The 17527-nt window shown below is 33.8% G+C and overlaps 2 protein-coding genes across 3 annotated transcripts; both read left to right on the top strand.

Moving 5' to 3' along the window:
- Positions 1 to 379: 379 nt before the first annotated feature.
- On the top strand, positions 380 to 10751 carry LOC148553244 (carbamoyl phosphate synthase arginine-specific large chain, chloroplastic-like). 2 transcript variants are annotated; one of them, XM_088495139.1, is made up of 7 exons: positions 380 to 863; positions 3420 to 3527; positions 3610 to 3765; positions 5078 to 6640; positions 7059 to 7751; positions 8411 to 9968; positions 10317 to 10751. In XM_088495139.1, exons 4-6 carry the CDS (start codon positions 5303 to 5305, stop codon positions 9914 to 9916), a joined length of 3537 nt encoding a protein of 1178 aa, XP_088351265.1. In that variant the 5' UTR covers positions 380 to 863; positions 3420 to 3527; positions 3610 to 3765; positions 5078 to 5302; the 3' UTR covers positions 9917 to 9968; positions 10317 to 10751. The 2 variants fall into 2 exon arrangements, with proteins under 2 accessions (XP_088351265.1, XP_088351266.1); XM_088495140.1 differs by having other exon boundaries at positions 414 to 863; positions 3302 to 3527.
- Positions 10752 to 14887: 4136 nt separating this feature from the next.
- Positions 14888 to 17000, top strand: LOC107611970 (LOB domain-containing protein 11-like). The gene is made up of 2 exons (XM_016313826.3): positions 14888 to 15177; positions 16042 to 17000. Exons 1-2 carry the CDS (start codon positions 14929 to 14931, stop codon positions 16435 to 16437), a joined length of 645 nt encoding a protein of 214 aa, XP_016169312.1. The 5' UTR covers positions 14888 to 14928; the 3' UTR covers positions 16438 to 17000.
- The last annotated feature ends 527 nt before the right edge of the window (positions 17001 to 17527 follow it).

Raw genomic sequence — 17527 nt, 5'->3', positions numbered from 1 at the left:
GATAAGAAGGCAAACTAGGATACAAAGAAAATATACATGATTTCTTACAAAAATATACCTGATTTCTTTTTACTCTAATTTAATATTTTTGCTCTAGAATATATTTGCTACTAAAATCATAATTTCTTATATGATTGTCGGCATAATTTTTTTTACATAATTTCTTACCATCAAAGAAAATATGCAGAGATAGTGATCAATAACAATGTTCTGAAAAGACTGGTCAGTTCGACCGGTGTAACCGTGAATCAGCAACAGTTACGGTCCGTTTGCCTCCTAAAACCATTTCTCTAAAAGTCAGAGGAGAACCGTCGAACCGGCCGGTTGAACCGGACAGGGAATCGACCGGTTTAAAAGAAACGGCGTCGTTGCCAAATTTGCTTACTCTTGGTTGTTGGTTCTGAAGCTCCTTCGTTTCTTTGTCCCTTTCTCCCTCCCTTTCTTTCATTCACAGAAACTCAGCCAAAAAACCCGCACTGTAAGCCTACACCACCGCCGCCATAAGGAGTGGCATACTGCCGCCGTCCGTCCGTCTATCTAGCTTCCCTCGTGCTCCAAGTCTTCAACCCCCGTTCGCTGTCACCGATCGCAGCTGCTTCCTCGAGCTCGGCGTCCGTCGTCTTTGTCTGCTCAGCCTCGCTTCCGCCGCCGTTGGTTGCCGTTAACGTTCGCGTCTTCGTTCAGCCGTCGTCTTCGTTCGCGTTCTTCGCCGTTCAAGTTTGCTCGGGGTTCACCGTTCGCGTTCACTCGCCGTTCACCGTTCGGGTTCGCGTTCGTCTGGAAGCCACGTTGCCCTGCTTCAAACTCTGCGACCAACCCGCGCGCTCCACCTAGCCGTCGAACTGCTCTCTTTTGTCGCCGCCGTGAGTTTCCTAAACCCACCACCAGACAATACACTCACACAACACCAATACTCTGCTTCAAACTCTGCAACTTCTTATTTCTATTACAATAAGTAACTATTTGATTTAGCAGTGGTTTGGATTTTTTTATAGACTGAATTAAAGTATACAATAGTTATGTTCTCTTCTCTATCACATTGATACTAAGCTTTGAATTCTCTTATTTAGTTTCAAGTTTACCGCACTCAACATGTTTGATGAAATGCTTTAACCATATTTCGTGTTGGTTTATATCATTTCTAGCTTTTAGAAACTTAGTAAGTTGATTGCATGTGAAATTAGAATAATTGGATCTTAGTAATTAGGAAATTTTAGCTGCACAAATAGCATCTTTGTAGAAAACATATTAGCATGATGATTCCACTTGCATTAGTGTTCTTCTGGTAAATTTTAACTGGTAGTGTGAACTTGTTAATTTGCTAATTGTTCTTGTGTTGTTGTTCTGTTGTTCTTCTGTTATTTTTATTTTATTTTTTTGTTGTTGTGATTTTCTGTTCTTGAACTTGTTAAGTTGATAATTTGCTAAATTGTTGGGCTGCTGTTGTTTTAATTTGCTAAATTGTTAGGTTTCTGTGATTTAATTTGTTGGATTTTCTATTTAGGTCTTGTTCTTGTTTATTTGCTAAATTGTTGTTGTGTATTTATTGTTGTCTTTGAGATTCTTGCTGGATATTGGTGATCATTGATTTATTATATGCTTCATGTTTTCATTGTTTTCTTCTTCTGAAGGAAAAAAAATTCTGTTTTCATTGTTTTGTTGATTGTTTGTTTTGTTTCAGAAATTAATTTTTTGTGATCAATGCTCAAACTCTAAATGCTGTTCTGTTGGTTTTGCAGTGTTTGTTTTGTTTCAGAAATCAATTTTTTGTTATCAATGCTCAAACTCTGAATGTTGTTCTTCTGTTTTTGTTTTGTTTCATAAATCAATATTTTGTGATCAATGCTCAAACTCTGAATGTTGTTCTGCTGTTCTTGTTGTTTCAGAAATCAATTTTTTGTGATTAATGCTCATACTCTGAATGTTGTTCTGTTTTGTTTTAAGGCTGTGTTTAGAAGAGGTGATTAATTTCTGAGTGTTGTTTTGTTTTTGTTTTAAAGCTGTGTGTTGTGTTCAATTTTCATTTTGTAGGAAATTCTTTGAGGTATATAAGAATTAAGAAGGAAGACTATTTTAATGGTATTATTCTGTTGATTCTGGTATGCTACAAGCTTGAACATAGAATTGAAGAGAAAAACCCTTTATTATTTTATCATTGGCCTATTTTTGGCATTGCATATCATTGTAGTTTGTTTATTCATTGAACTAGTTGTTTATGATCTCCTTTTGAAGTAAAAAAATGCAGTAGAAGAGTGTTTAGAACTAGTTGCTTTATTCATTGAATTTTTATAGAATCAGGTGTTTATTATAAAACGGTTTTTCCGGTTGAACCGGTTGAACCAATAAACTAATAAACCAATAACTAGAACGGTTTGATGATCGGTCCGGTTTTCTAAACCTTGGTCAATAATGAATTGCTTTATATTATGGCAGTTTCAAAGACATCATAGCCAGGCACAATTTGCGGAAGCATTGTATGGTGATCTGGCATAGTATAAGATTTTAATCATTAAATGGATTAATGCTGATAGATTTTAATCATTAAATGGATTAATGCTGATAGATTTTAATCATTAAATGGATTAATGCTGATTTTAGAGGGTTATTTGATACAGTACATACAAAATTCTCTTTGTTGATTTTCAATTCTTTTGCATTTCATTTTTCTAAGTTGTCCATCATTTTAAATTACAATGACGGTGGTGATAGAAAAGTTGGTTTAATTTGTCTCAAGATATATGCATAGATGATGTCAAAATGTGATCATAATTGTCCATTTTATTGTGTTCAAGTTAGTACTTTGTTGTGGTTATATATGAAAATGGCAACTGCAAATAAAATAGAAGCTTTGTAACTAACAAGTAATGGCTAGATGCATGTTTGAGGTTAAATAGAAGCAGCTTGATTTATTCCATTTTTGCATAATTATCATTGTAAGTAGAGCATTTTAATAGGCAACAATATTGGTATTCTTAAGGTCCTTTATTGAATTTAATTTAATAAGCATTTTTAAATGAGTATATTGTAAGTAAAGCGTTCTATGCTGTTCTGATAAATGATATTGCTGCAATGTAGTTTAATTAAGTTCTATGCTTAGTTCTATCTTTGCATGTGTGTAATTCTAAAATTAAAATTGATAAAGTTTGACGAAAGAAAACACATTGTTGTTGCTCAATCTGAAACGTGATCTAATGGCTTTCTTTTTCATATTTATAAATGCATCAGTTTTCTTTTGTGAAGCTACCTTTGTCACTATGATGCAAAATTTTTAAGTGAACATAATACTTTTTCTTTTGGACAGTAATCTGTTCACAAACTCCAGTTGGTTTGCATTCCAAGAAGATAGAATTGACCAGATTGGAACAAACAATATAGTTAGCATGAACAGATTTTTGTCTAAATCCTAAATTGAATTTCAGCCAGGGAGAGAAAAACTATCTGCCTGTAAGGATCTTGGAGCTGATGTTGTCATCAATTATACGATAGAGACTCCATTGCATGAGTGAAGGAAGAAACAGGAGAGAAAGGTATATCATTCTCTACTTTTGTAATTGATTTGTGCAATAGCTGAAGCTTCTATATCAGTTGCTACTGCTTGTATTGCTGTAGGTTTTGATGTCATATAGATCAAATTGTGGGATTATACCTTCAGCAAAACCTGGACAGTTTAAACTTTGATGGAAGGCTTTTGCTCATTAGCATAATGGGTGGAGGCTATAGAAGTAAATATTAACAGTATGCTCAATAGACACCTCACAACTCAGGGTATGGCAAATATTTTCATTGATTTATTGACATTATATTAGGGAAGAGAATTTTTTAGTGTTCTCTTTTAAATGTTTGATTAGTTTAAAATCAGTTTCATTTTTATAAACTTCAATGAATCTTATAATGTATTTCATCTGTGTTGCCTATGCATAGATTTTGAATTTCTACTGTACTTGGTAGTTGTTTTGTTTCAATTAAGAAAATAGTTGCATTTATTTTATTTTTTCAATTTATTTTGATATTGTATCTTGAAAGTTGAAACTAGGAAAGTTCAGGTGCCTGTGAATATGATTTGATGATTTTCTGTATAATAGTTGTAAAAATTTAATGATTAGAGTAAAATGATACATAAAATGGCTAATATGATATTTTTTTTTGTTATAAAAGCTTTAAATTTAAGTATATCATTAGTCTCTTATGTAATTTTGAGTATATGGTTTTTTTTTTTTTTTGTGAATTCTATCAAATAGCCAGAGAGATCCGAGAAAGTAGGAACATGTGAAGATTGGATCATATCAAAATTCTTTGCTTTTCACTAATTCACTATTTTTCTTATAATTATTATTTGTTGTTATTAATAATGATCTTTTTTATAGAATGAAAAAATATATTTGATCTCACATATAATTAATTTTTTTTTTTTTTTAATTTTAAGATTTGTGTACTTGATGATGGTGGTGTATTATTATGACTAATTTTGTAGGGAGTACTTTTGTCTTTTTATTTTTAGATAAATAAATAAAACACAGTCTTAACTGTTATCATGGTAGATAATAATTCAAACATTTTTTTATTTTATTTAAAATTTCGGTGGAAGAGAACATACTACAATGAAAGATAAAATATATTTACGAATTTATTAATAATAAATATCTAAAAGAAATGTATTAACTATTAAGTGATTAATTTTTTTTATTCTAACTGTGTACATCTTTTTTTAATAAATACTGTTTTGACATTGGTATTTTCTTAACAATTATATACGGATTTATTATTTTTGTTAATTAAAAAATTTAAATATATAATTAATTAATAACAATTGTATTTTTATATAGATGTCAAAAATGTTTGGTATACGAATCATATTTGTTTTTGTGTTGTAATTTAATTAATATAATTATTTTTCTATTTTTCTACTAAAAATATTAACTTTTTTTAAAATGACACACAATATATTAAAATACATAATACTATAATAGTCTATATTTTATAAATATGCTTAATAATATATGTTTAGGAGTTTAAAAGCTATCCTCAATTATTCAAGTTATACTTATAATTATAATATAATTTTTATATTAATGGACAGGTACCAAGTACCCACAAATTTGTAGCTAGCTGTTCCAGAATCAATTCTTGACGGCGACGGAGCACCATCAAAGAGACAAAGACAGAACCCACTAAAAAGAAGAAAGAAAGAAAAAAAAAAGTTGGCATCATCATTTCAATTTGAGCACTCCACACACTTCAGTTCACTCTCTCCAAAACCCTAAACCCTCTTTCTCTCTCCGCTCCTTCCTCCGTCGGAACCGTAATGGGAATGGGACACTGTATTACCCACCTCGACAAACTCCCTCTCACCTGCCTCTCCCATTCCCCTTCCTTCTCCTCCTCCACTTCTTCTCACTTTAAACTTTTTGCACCGAAAACAACCTTCCGAACCCGCTTCTCCCCCCTTCCTACAACCTATGGTAAAAGGAACTCCATTTTCTGTTCTAACGAACACCGCCATGTGTCCTCTACTGCCGCCGCAGCAGCTGTTGCTGCTCCCGTTCCCGCTGCTGACACCGCGACAAAGGTTGGAAAACGGACAGACATAAAGAAGATCCTGATCCTTGGAGCTGGACCAATCGTGATTGGTCAAGCGTGTGAGTTCGATTACAGTGGAACGCAAGCATGCAAGGCTCTCAAAGAAGAAGGGTATGAAGTTATTCTAATAAACTCGAACCCTGCTACTATAATGACTGATCCTGATATGGCTGATAGGACCTATGTTACCCCTATGACCCCTGAATTGGTTGAGCAGGTTCTCGAAGCTGAGCGCCCCGACGCTCTGCTTCCCACCATGGGTGGCCAAACCGCCCTCAACCTCGCTGTGGCGCTCTCTGAGAGCGGCGCCTTGGAGAAATACGGTGTGGAATTGATTGGGGCAAAGCTGGAGGCTATTAAGAAGGCTGAGGATAGGGATTTGTTTAAGCAGGCTATGAAGAACATAGGGATTAAGACCCCGCCTTCCGGGATAGGAACCACAATTAGGGAGTGTATGGAAATTGCCAATGAGATTGGCGAGTTTCCGTTGATCATTAGGCCTGCTTTTACGTTAGGTGGAACGGGTGGTGGGATTGCATACAATAGGGAAGAGTTTGAGGAGATTTGCAAGGCTGGGATTGCTGCTAGTTTGACTAGTCAGGTTTTGATTGAGAAGTCCTTGTTGGGGTGGAAGGAGTATGAGCTTGAGGTTATGAGGGACTTGGCTGACAATGTGGTTATTATATGTTCCATTGAGAATATTGATCCCATGGGAGTTCATACCGGTGACTCAATCACTGTTGCACCTGCACAGACCCTTACTGATAAGGAGTATCAGCGCCTTCGAGATTACTCCATTGCTATAATTAGAGAGATTGGGGTGGAATGTGGGGGATCCAATGTGCAGTTTGCTGTCAACCCTGTGAATGGTGAGGTGATGGTGATCGAGATGAATCCGAGAGTCTCAAGGTCCTCGGCCTTGGCGTCAAAGGCTACCGGATTTCCGATAGCAAAAATGGCAGCAAAGTTGTCTGTAGGCTATTCACTGGATCAAATCCCAAATGATATAACAAAAAAGACACCGGCTAGTTTTGAGCCCTCCATAGATTATGTGGTTACAAAGGTTAGTGACTTGTTGATAATTTCATCATGCATTTTCACTTTTGAATGTAGTTTGGTTGTTGAACATTTACAGCAGAACTAATGTAAATTCTATTTATGTCGAGGGCTTCTATTTTATTAGTTTCTTCGGCAGCATTATTGCATCCTTTATATGCTTGTAGAAAAAGTCTCGGTTGTTGATATAGTGTATTTTAAGTTCTGAATCTTCCTGCCTTGTAGTTTATCTTGAAGTTTTGTTTGCATCAGCCAGTCACAGAGCTGTAATCTGATAAACCAACATTTATGCTAGGGTATCAAATTTCAGTATTATCTTGATGAATCATTGATAATATCTGTTTTGTTGTATGTTCGATAATTTTTATTCAAACTTGTTTCTTAATCTCATATGTACTTTTCTGCCACGGTTATTTATATTTCAGATTCCTCGGTTTGCTTTCGAAAAGTTCCCTGGTTCAAAGCCAATATTGACAACGCAGATGAAGTCTGTTGGTGAGGCAATGGCTGTAGGTAGAACCTTCCAAGAGTCCTTTCAAAAAGCTGTCCGCTCACTGGAACACGGATACCCTGGATGGGGTTGTTCAAAAGTGAAAGAGTTGGACTATGACTGGGAACGATTGAAGTATAGTCTTCGAGTTCCTAACCCTGAACGCATCCATGCCATATATGCTGCAATGAAAAAAGGCATGAGCATTGATGAAATTTTCGAGCTGAGTTATATTGACAAATGGTTTCTCGCTCAGCTCAAGGAGCTAGTTGATGTGGAAAGTTTCTTGATGTCCCACAATTTGTCTGATTTGACAAATGTTGATTTCTACGAGGTTAAGAAAAGAGGGTTTAGTGATAAACAGATAGCATTTGCAACTAAATCTGCTGAGAAGGAAGTTCGGTTCAGGCGACTGTCTCTGGGTGTTACTCCAGCATATAAGCGAGTTGATACTTGTGCTGCAGAATTTGAAGCTAATACTCCTTATATGTATTCCTCTTATGATTTTGAGTGTGAATCAGCTCCCACTAAAAGAAAGAAGGTTTTAATTTTGGGTGGTGGACCAAATAGAATTGGCCAAGGGATTGAGTTCGACTATTGCTGTTGTCATGCATCCTTTTCTCTTCAGGTGTGTTTTCTTCTATTTTATGTTGATTAAATTCCACAGATCTGAATATTCCTGCTTTATTGGTTGCAAATTTGCGTCTCTGAAACCAATTAAAAAGAGAATACATAACTCTTCTTTATGTCTTTGCTTGCTTCATTTTTTTCTCTCTGAAAGTGAAACTGTTAACTTGAAAGTTTTTATTAAGGGACGAAATTCGTCAATATTCTGAAATCTGTTGGTAAAAATAAAAATTCCTTCAATCAATCTTTTTGTAGTGAACTGTCTTTTTTTTTTTTTTTGCAGTGACTTATTTTTATTTCCCAAGTATATTTTTGTTAGATAGCAAAAGGCTTAAAACCTAGATTATAAACTCTACACATTGAGCACGTACTACATTTTTTATTTTTTAAAAATATTTCATTAATAAAAAATAATTTATGTATAAAAAATTACATAAAAGATATTAAATAAATACCCTAAATGTAAATAAAAAAGAAGAAAAAAAGAAAAATTGTATGACCTAATTAGTAACGATATGAAAACATTAATTATTTATGAAAACACTTTCAATATCATGATGACAACTGTCTATTGGCTTGGTATGTGTCCTGGCTTTCGGTTTGGCATATGCTTTTAAAAGGATTAATCTTCCTGTTCTCTGTCTCTCTCTATATTTGCAGGATGCAGGATATGAGACAATCATGGTGAATTCAAATCCTGAGACAGTCTCTACAGATTATGACACCAGTGATCGTCTATACTTTGAACCCTTAACTGTTGAAGATGTTTTGAACATTATTGACTTGGAAAGGCCTGATGGTATTATTGTGCAATTTGGAGGTCAAACACCATTGAAATTGTCTCTCCCCATACAACAATACCTGGATGAACACAAGCCAGCATGTGCCAGTGGGCTTGGTCATGTTCGCATTTGGGGAACATCCCCTGATTCCATAGATGCTGCTGAGGACAGAGAAAGGTTCAATGTGATGCTCAATGAATTAAAGATTGAACAGCCAAAAGGAGGAATTGCCAGGAGTGAAAAAGATGCACTCGCCATTGCGGAAGAGATTGGATACCCAGTTGTTGTTCGCCCTTCCTATGTTCTGGGAGGTCGAGCAATGGAGATTGTTTATAGTGATGATAAACTTGTGACTTATCTTGAAACTGCTGTTGAGGTGGATCCAGAACGCCCTGTATTAGTTGACAAGTATTTATCTGATGCCATTGAGATTGATGTTGATGCACTGGCTGACTCACATGGCAATGTGGTCATTGGTGGGATAATGGAGCACATTGAACAGGCTGGGGTACATTCCGGTGACTCTGCCTGCTCTATTCCCACAAGAACTGTTCCATCTTCTTGCTTGGAGACAATCAGGTCATGGACTGAAAAATTGGCGAAACGACTGAATGTCTGTGGGCTCATGAACTGTCAGTATGCAATTAATAATTCAGAGGAGGTATTTTTGCTTGAGGCCAACCCTCGTGCTTCTCGCACTGTCCCATTTGTATCAAAAGCAATAGGCCACCCATTGGCTAAATATGCTTCCCTTGTCATGTCTGGAAAGTCTCTCTATGATATACAGTTCACAAAAGAGGTCATTCCTAAATATGTGTCCGTCAAGGAAGCTGTTCTTCCCTTTTCAAAATTTGCAGGCTGTGATGTGCTTCTAAGTCCTGAGATGCGAAGTACTGGTGAGGTCATGGGTATTGACTCTCTGTATAATACTGCATTTGCTAAGGCTCAAATTGCTGCCGGCCAGAAGTTACCAACTTCTGGTATTGTGTTCATTAGCTTAAATGATTTAACGAAACCTCACCTTGAGAAGATTGCAAAGACCTTCGTCGAGGCAGGTTTTAAGATTGTTGCTACTTCTGGAACGGCTCATGCTCTTGAATCAGCTAATATCCCAGCTGAGAGAGTGCTGAAGATGCATGAAGGTAGGCCTCATGCTGGTGACATGATTGCCAATGGAGACATTCAGCTGATGGTGATAACGAGTTCTGGTGATGCACTTGATCGGATAGATGGTTTAGCTCTTAGAAGGATGGCTTTGGATTACAAGGTTCCTATTGTCACAACGGTTAACGGAGCTATAGCAACTGCTGAAGCAATAAAGAGTTTGAAGTCCAATTCTATCAAAATGATTGCTCTTCAGGACTTCATTGAGCATAAAGAGTGAGAATAGTTTTGCAGGCAGCCTCTTTCTCTCAGCGGCTATGTGATAGATACCAGTAAGCTTTGTTTTTCCTCTTAGTATTTGATATAATTCGGAATGTGTGGCATATCCTGAGCTTGAAATGAATATATGGATACTTTTTGTTTTATTTAGTTTCATATGTAATTAAGGTTGCTAAAATGTACTTCCAACACATCATATCTCCATTTATAAAGAGAAATAAGAATTTCATGTTTTTTAAGGATTATAACTTTTGAGTTAAAAACTCTCTCCATAGTTCGTATCCGTACTTTCTTTCTCTCTTGAATTAAAATGAACTTGAAGAATCTTCTATTGTGTTTGGTAATTTTGGACGGATCTACTTCATTATACATTGACTGTGGTTAAAATTCACCTGTTGCAGATTATTGAGAGATTGTACATCACATCTTGCTTAATTTGGGAGAGTGGCAATTGTATCTGGATTGAGATGCTTTCATTTGTAGAATCAAAACAGACCAAAACAAATATGAAAGGACATGTAGTATGTTGACCTGTTCCCAACTCCTCCGCATAGAGCAGTTCTTTACTCCATTTTTGATGGTAAAGTTTTCGATTTGTAGTATCTTGACCTGACTCCTCATAAAAGCAGTTGTCATGTTTTGCAAAAGCTTTTGTAACATGCTGGATTCAACTTCTTTGTAATTAATCATTTTAATATAATATGCCGCACCTAGTGTGATGTTGCTTACCCTTATCAAGCGACACACTAAAGTCTCGAACTATAGACTCTTGAAGAGTGTGGACATGCCTAAAGCTAATAAATGTGAATGTATGGAATTAATTGTATGGTTTTTAATCTCCTTTTGTATTCTTCTCTTCTCTTGTATTAGTTAATGCAGTTGTTGAGGATGCATCCATGAAGACCTTGACCTTAAGTTTATGGTTTTAGATTTTGAAGCTATGCCTTTGATTGATGCAATAGAGATTGCAAGAAAAAATGTTTCAACTTCCAGTCGTATCATGTACATTAATCCGATTGAATCCGATTGCGGCAAATTACTGGATCCTGCAATAGCTTTTGACTTTTTCTTGTCAGATTTTGTAGGCGAATGTTGATGGCATTGGACTTGCAAGTAATTCAATAATCCTTTAAACACTCGTTGAGCTTTCGCTATTTAATATCAACTGGGATTATCTCATGTAACTCTAATGACTAAAAGGACATCTAAGAACAATAAATAAATTTCATTTTCAAAAGAAAAGTGAGAAATAAAGAACTTGGAATTGAGTAAACTAATAGAACTCCTCGCCAGGGAGAGTTATTACAAAAAATAAATAGCAAACTATTTTCGGCTTACTCTTCTCCCTGTTTTCTTTTTTAATCAGCAGTCTAAGTGGGTAACTGCTAGCAATTTAGAGGAACTTGTAACCGCGTGGGCCTAATGCTACCGTTTCTAGAGCACTGACATAGAACTTTGCATAAGCTTAAGTCTTTCTAATTTTGACAACTTTCACCCACTACAAATTTAGCATATTAAATTGACTTTAAGTTCTTACTAGAAATATTATGTTAAAAAAAAAAAAAAAAGCTTTGGAATAATATTATGTTCATCATACATCATATATTTGTATCCGTAATTAAGGAGTCAAATAATATTTCCCTTGACCAATATGGTTTTGGAATTTTTAGGTCAAGTCTTGAGAATGTTTCTGATCACGGTCTTGATCGCACAACTCTCTCTCTCTTCTTCTAGTTTGTAGATGCCTTGTTGATCACGGTTTAATTAAGATGATCAAACTCCAACCAAAAATGGCTACATGGAGTTTGCATTTATTAAGAAGCAGATGCATGAGGATGAAAGGCAGTAACTAATAATAAATGCACTCATAATCTACAAGGACAAACATGTTATAAATAATGTACTAGTGTTAGTAGGACCGTTATTCAACATGATTTCTTTATATTCCTTGCATGGCAGGACAGGTTATTACTATTATTATGATGAATGCAGGGTAGGGACTAATTAGGGACCCCCACCTATCAACTAATAATAATAGTTCGGGGTGGAACTTGCAATTTTGACTGGTTAGATGCAACCTTTCATTTATAGCATTTTACATTCATCTAGTTGGCTAATAATGTAATGATCACATTCACATATATGACTATATAGTACTTGTTTCTTATTTACCCTGGTGTCACATTGTACTGTGAATGACCCCTATCTATTTTTTCTGTTTTTCACACTATAGAGATGTTGCCTTCTTAGCCAGCTAATATTACTATCTAAACATTTGTGATTAATCTAAAACGGGTTTAAGCAAATGTCACATTCGTGCCATAAAGAATGTACCATTATCCAATTGGAGTGTGTCCACATTTTTCATATTCAATTATTTTACGTAGCAGAGGGGTGGAGTGACTTTGTTATGGAAAAAGTATAGTTGTATGGACCTAAAAGGAAAAAAAAGGTTACAGTGTTATGTAGTAGGAGTAAACCATAAAGCGAAGTTGGCTAATGTTGTTGTTGTTAAGGTCAACACGCAAATGACTCTAGCCAAGATCATAGAGCCAATGGGAAAGAAAAATTGTTTACAAATTACAAAAGTCCAACTGCTTCCACCGCAAAGTTGAAATAATAATTTTAGTTTTTCTAACTTGTGGAAAACTTTATCATTCGAAATTAAGATAAACCCATTTAATTTTCCCACCCTCAATTATTTTAAGAACTAACAAGTACTAATTTTAGAACTAGAAGAGAGCATTGAGTAATTATATATTATAGAATATTGGTGTAGTATATAATGTGTTTATATGTTTCAATTGTTCAAAAATCACAATGATTAATTAGTTAATAAAAAATGTTATCCACACACAAAAAAATCAATCACTAACTTAATTATTACGTATTTATACTTATTGATTAATATTTTATCAACTATATAATTTGTCATTAGAATAATTAATCAAATTTATCATATTAGAATAATCAAATTTATGATATACTAACAATCAAACTTGTTTCAGCGAGTATAATAAAAAAAATTAATGAGATGCTAAATATATGCAATAATTCACTTGTGGCTAATTGTTTTTTACAGATATATAGTATTACTGTTAATTTGAACACTGAACCCTGCATAGGTAAATAGACTCAATGCTTTCACTTCACACTTATCTTCAATTATTTAGTTACCTACGGATATGGTTAGTAGATTAGTTAGGATTAGTATATAAATAAGAATTTTAACTATTGTACATCATTAACAATACACTAGCTAGTAACAATAACAATAATCCTTTGAATTTAGATGGTCATTATTTTCTTAGATAGGTGTGTTCAACGAGGTGAACGGTTCTCCACCCACCTTGTGGGCTAATATTAACACTGCACACGAATGCGGACACAGAAATATATAATAAATTTCTCTGTGTGACCAATTTATCGTGAGGTAGTTAAGAGAGTAGAAACATAGCATTGTCTTGAACAAAAATAATAACAATAAAGAAAAAAAAATTAAGATAAGTATGTATCTATATTCAGCATATTTGTCTCAGTGGTGGCAGCAATCCCAATAACTCTACCTGAAATCTAATATGTTCAAACTTGAGCCACATGGCACAAGTACAAGATGTTAACCACAACTACTAGTAGTTTTGTTTGTGTGAATGTAGTGTGTGTGGACCACAGAGTACAATAAAAACACTATCTAGTATGAGATTCATACAACTAGTACAACATTTATTTCAATTTACCAGATTTTCTTTTTAAAAGGTAAAAGATTTAGATCTGCACATTATTGAAGGTTTTAGTTGCCTATTATATATGAACGGATGGGGGAAATGATTAGGTAGACAAACAAAAATGGACGGTACTGTATGTGTAGCCACTGTAGTCAACAGTCTTCTCTACTAATTTTGACTTTTTTATTGTATTCTTTTCATAAAAATAAAACTACTTATAGCTTAAGGATTGGAATTACCATGCATGATTTAAGTCCAATAAAGCTGGAGGAATACAAATAGGACATGTTTCTAATTGCTTCATAGGTTCCATTTTTTTATCAAAAAATATTAAAATTAACTATTAAAATTAATTTATATATTTATAATTTAATTCATTTTTAATATATATATTTTATAACAATAACTAATTTCGACGTGCATAATACACCTAGCATAATTGTTTGAGTCCTGCTATAGAGCCAATAGTCTAGAGTTCTAATACCACGTCATGATACCACTCATCCTAAAAGTTTACGCGGATGAAAAAAGATAACACTAATGGTTATATCTCTAATACTCCCTAAACCTCTATTGCACACATTGTACAAATATTGCATTGGTTCCCTGTACTTTCTCATGTCAATGGAATATTTGTACAATAGAGGTTTATAGATGTCCGATTCATTATTAGAGATATAACCATTAATGTTACCTTTTTTCATCGGTTAAAACTTTTAGGATAAGTGATATCATGACATAGTATCAGAGCTTTAAATTTAAAAAATCAAAAATTTGATTTTTAATGAACTCTAAAATTAGCTTAAAATTTTAGAATGAGATATTTATTTACTCATTTTTTTATTACATGAAAATCAAAAGTGGATTTGGGCAGCATGTTAGGCATAATACCAGGGTATTATTACTATTACTACTATTGAGTACAAAGATTTTTTCCATGTGTCAATATTAGTTGCTGTTATTATTATTAATCCCAAAATTGATATGAAATGAAAATAAGTAAAGGAAAAAAGAGAGCAGAGAGAATGGGTTAGTTATTCAAAGATGGGAAGAGAGGTTTTCAAAGAAAAAGACAAAGAGACATCAAAATCCAAACACCTAACGAAGAGGAGAAGTGGGAAAAGAGGGCGCGCAGCCACGTCACTACTCATAACTAATTTCAACGCTGACGTCATTTTTCTTTCTCATGACGCACTCTCTTCCCCTATATATAACCGCCTTTAGTCTCTGCCTTTGGCTTCCCACCACAACACACACCAAATATCCAAACCACAAAAACAAAAACAAAATGGAGGCAAGTGACACAAATACCCCTATTTCTTCTTCTCAGTCTCCAACATCCTCATCTTCTCTTCCACCTCCGCCGCAGCCTACAGCAGCGCAAGTGATAATGAGCCCTTGCGCTGCTTGTAAAATTCTTCGGCGGAGGTGTGCGGAGAAATGTGTGTTGGCCCCTTATTTTCCTCCAACTGAACCTGCCAAGTTCACCACCGCTCATAGAGTCTTTGGAGCCAGCAACATCATCAAGTTCTTGCAGGTGCTTATTTGCATTTTACATTACAACATTAATAATAAAAATAATAATTTTAATTTTTTTTATTGTTGTTTCCGTGTCCAAGAGGACAAGTAGAAGATAAGATTATTATGTCTGCAATTGCCTAATTTTTAATGTTCCTTCAAACTAGCTATATGACTTGATACCAAGTTAAATAACAGTGGTGTATATATATTTTTGAATAATCTAAATTCTAGATGTTATCACTTTTATTTTATATAGTCTTGTATACACAGTAGTTTATGTACCTAAAAAGTAAACCATTTGATGGTCAATGAAAACGTTCTTTTTCTTTTCTTATTTAGTCCCATCCAAAGCTTACGTTATTACAATGCCTCAAATTAATTATTTCATATCATTTTCAACTACCTAATAATTTAGCTTGTGGTGATGGTGGGCCTTAATTCTTAAGTAAAAAAAAAAAAAAAGTCAAAACTTGTTTTATTTAAGTTTTATTAATTATTAAATAAGATAAATTCGAACTATTTTTTAAATTATTCTGTTGCTATAGTTTCGTAAAATTTTCAATTAGGTTCCTATATTTTTTTTTCTTTTAATCGAGTTCTTGTACCAAAATATTTTTTTAATTGGGTCCCTACACTTTTTTTTCCTTTTGTTTAGGTCTCTGTATCAATTCTTTTTTTTAGTTGTCCCTATAAAATTAAGCCAATTATTACTAAGAGGGACTTAATTGAAAAAAAAAATTAGTGTGAGAACCAATTAAAAAAAATATAGGGACCTAATTGAAAATTTTACAAAAATTATAGGGACTAACAGATAATTAAACCTTAATTTTTTTGTTATTAAACATTTTGAATATTAAAATTGTAAAATAATTATTTGCAGGAACTTCCGGAGAGTCAAAGAGCTGATGCAGTAACAAGCATGGTTTATGAAGCAGGTGCAAGGATAAGAGATCCGGTTTACGGTTGCGCCGGCGCCATTTGCCAGCTTCAGACGCAAGTCAATGAGCTTCAAGCACAGTTAGCCAAGGCTCAAGCTGAGATTGCCAACATGCAGTTTCAACAGGCCAATATGGTGGCTCTTCTTTACATGCAAATGGCGGAGGCTAATAAGGCTACCGCCACCACACAAGAACCGCCACCGTCACCGCAACAATCGGTGGACAACTTCATTGCAAGCCCTCCTCACATCAACAATAATCTCAACTTCTTTGACGACAACACTAGCCTCAACTCCATGTGGGAGCTTTTTGGACATGACCATATCACTACGTTTTAAAATATCTGTCACTTTATGAATTTGTTACGTTAATAATTCAATGTACTTTGATATATAATTTATATCAAATTACATTGAGTTAAAAATGTACCAAATTTTTTAATGTTCCGATGACAATCTCCTAAGGAGAAGTTGAAGGAATGTTAATCATTTATCAAAAATAATAAGTAGCTAGAGCTAATAAAAAAAAAGGTAACTTTGACTTAGTAGCTAGTTAGGTTAATTAGTTCTGTTTGTGAGGAAGAAGAATATTTTGGAGGGAGTAAGCAGCTAATTAAGGAGTGTAACTTTGGATTTAGGCACGTTGGAAGCAACTTATGTTGAGGAACAATCGCCTGGCCTCCTTTATTTATTTTATTTTCCCAAAAGCTAATAAGCTTTTGATTATATATAAGTTGTTTTCAAACAAAAAATAAAGTTATCCAATTACACTTGTTGGCTTGTTCTGTTTGTATGTATAAGAAGGCAAAGAAATGAAATGGGTCTCACAAGCTAGATTATTGTGGATTTTAATTTCTTAGCTTATTGGAATATTTGAATAAAAGAAGGGAAATATATTATCTATAAAGCATGGACACTTTCTTAATTTGTCGTGTTTCTGACGCATTTCGGACATGACACATATCGACATTTATCCGGCACGTATATTTTTTGTATCCGACTGTCTTAATAAAAAATAAAAAGAAAAATTTTCATGACGCACTTAAATACCATCATGTGTCAGTGTGTCCAATCTTATTATTAACATGTATTCTTGAATTGAATTTAAAAATAGTATATATTATTAATTATTAAAATAAAATATATTTTAAATACTTTATATAATTAAAAATAATTTAAAAATTAATTTATATTTTAATATCAATAAAATACTAAAATATTATTTTAATTTATCTAAAAAATATTTTATATTATATTATATATATATATATATATATATATATATTTCTGTATCTTATACAAATTTTAAATTCGTGTATTGGATTCATGTCTAATCATAGTATATTGTATATCAATTGAAACGAGTAACCCGTTTTGGTAACCTGCTATAATTAGTCACTAAAGAAAATGGTCTCTCATAAATGCTTCA

Source organism: Arachis ipaensis, chromosome B7 (genome assembly GCF_059453495.1).
Source record: "Arachis ipaensis isolate K30076 ecotype BB chromosome B7, ASM5945349v1, whole genome shotgun sequence".
Classification (NCBI taxonomy): Eukaryota; Viridiplantae; Streptophyta; class Magnoliopsida; order Fabales; family Fabaceae; genus Arachis; species Arachis ipaensis.
The sequence above is the reverse complement of the archived record's forward strand: the minus strand, read 5'-3'. Positions and strand labels throughout refer to the sequence as shown.

Bases quoted from the DNA above. Each gene is read 5' to 3' on its own strand.
- LOC148553244 (XM_088495139.1), top strand. From the start codon at position 5,303: ATGGGAATGGGACACTGTATTACCCACCTCGACAAACTCCCTCTCACC. The intron at 6,641-7,058 runs GTTAGTGACTTG...TTTATATTTCAG, and splicing joins TAGATTATGTGGTTACAAAG to ATTCCTCGGTTTGCTTTCGA. The intron at 7,752-8,410 runs GTGTGTTTTCTT...CTATATTTGCAG, and splicing joins ATGCATCCTTTTCTCTTCAG to GATGCAGGATATGAGACAAT.
- LOC107611970 (XM_016313826.3), top strand. From the start codon at position 14,929: ATGGAGGCAAGTGACACAAATACCCCTATTTCTTCTTCTCAGTCTCCA. The intron at 15,178-16,041 runs GTGCTTATTTGC...AATTATTTGCAG, and splicing joins ACATCATCAAGTTCTTGCAG to GAACTTCCGGAGAGTCAAAG.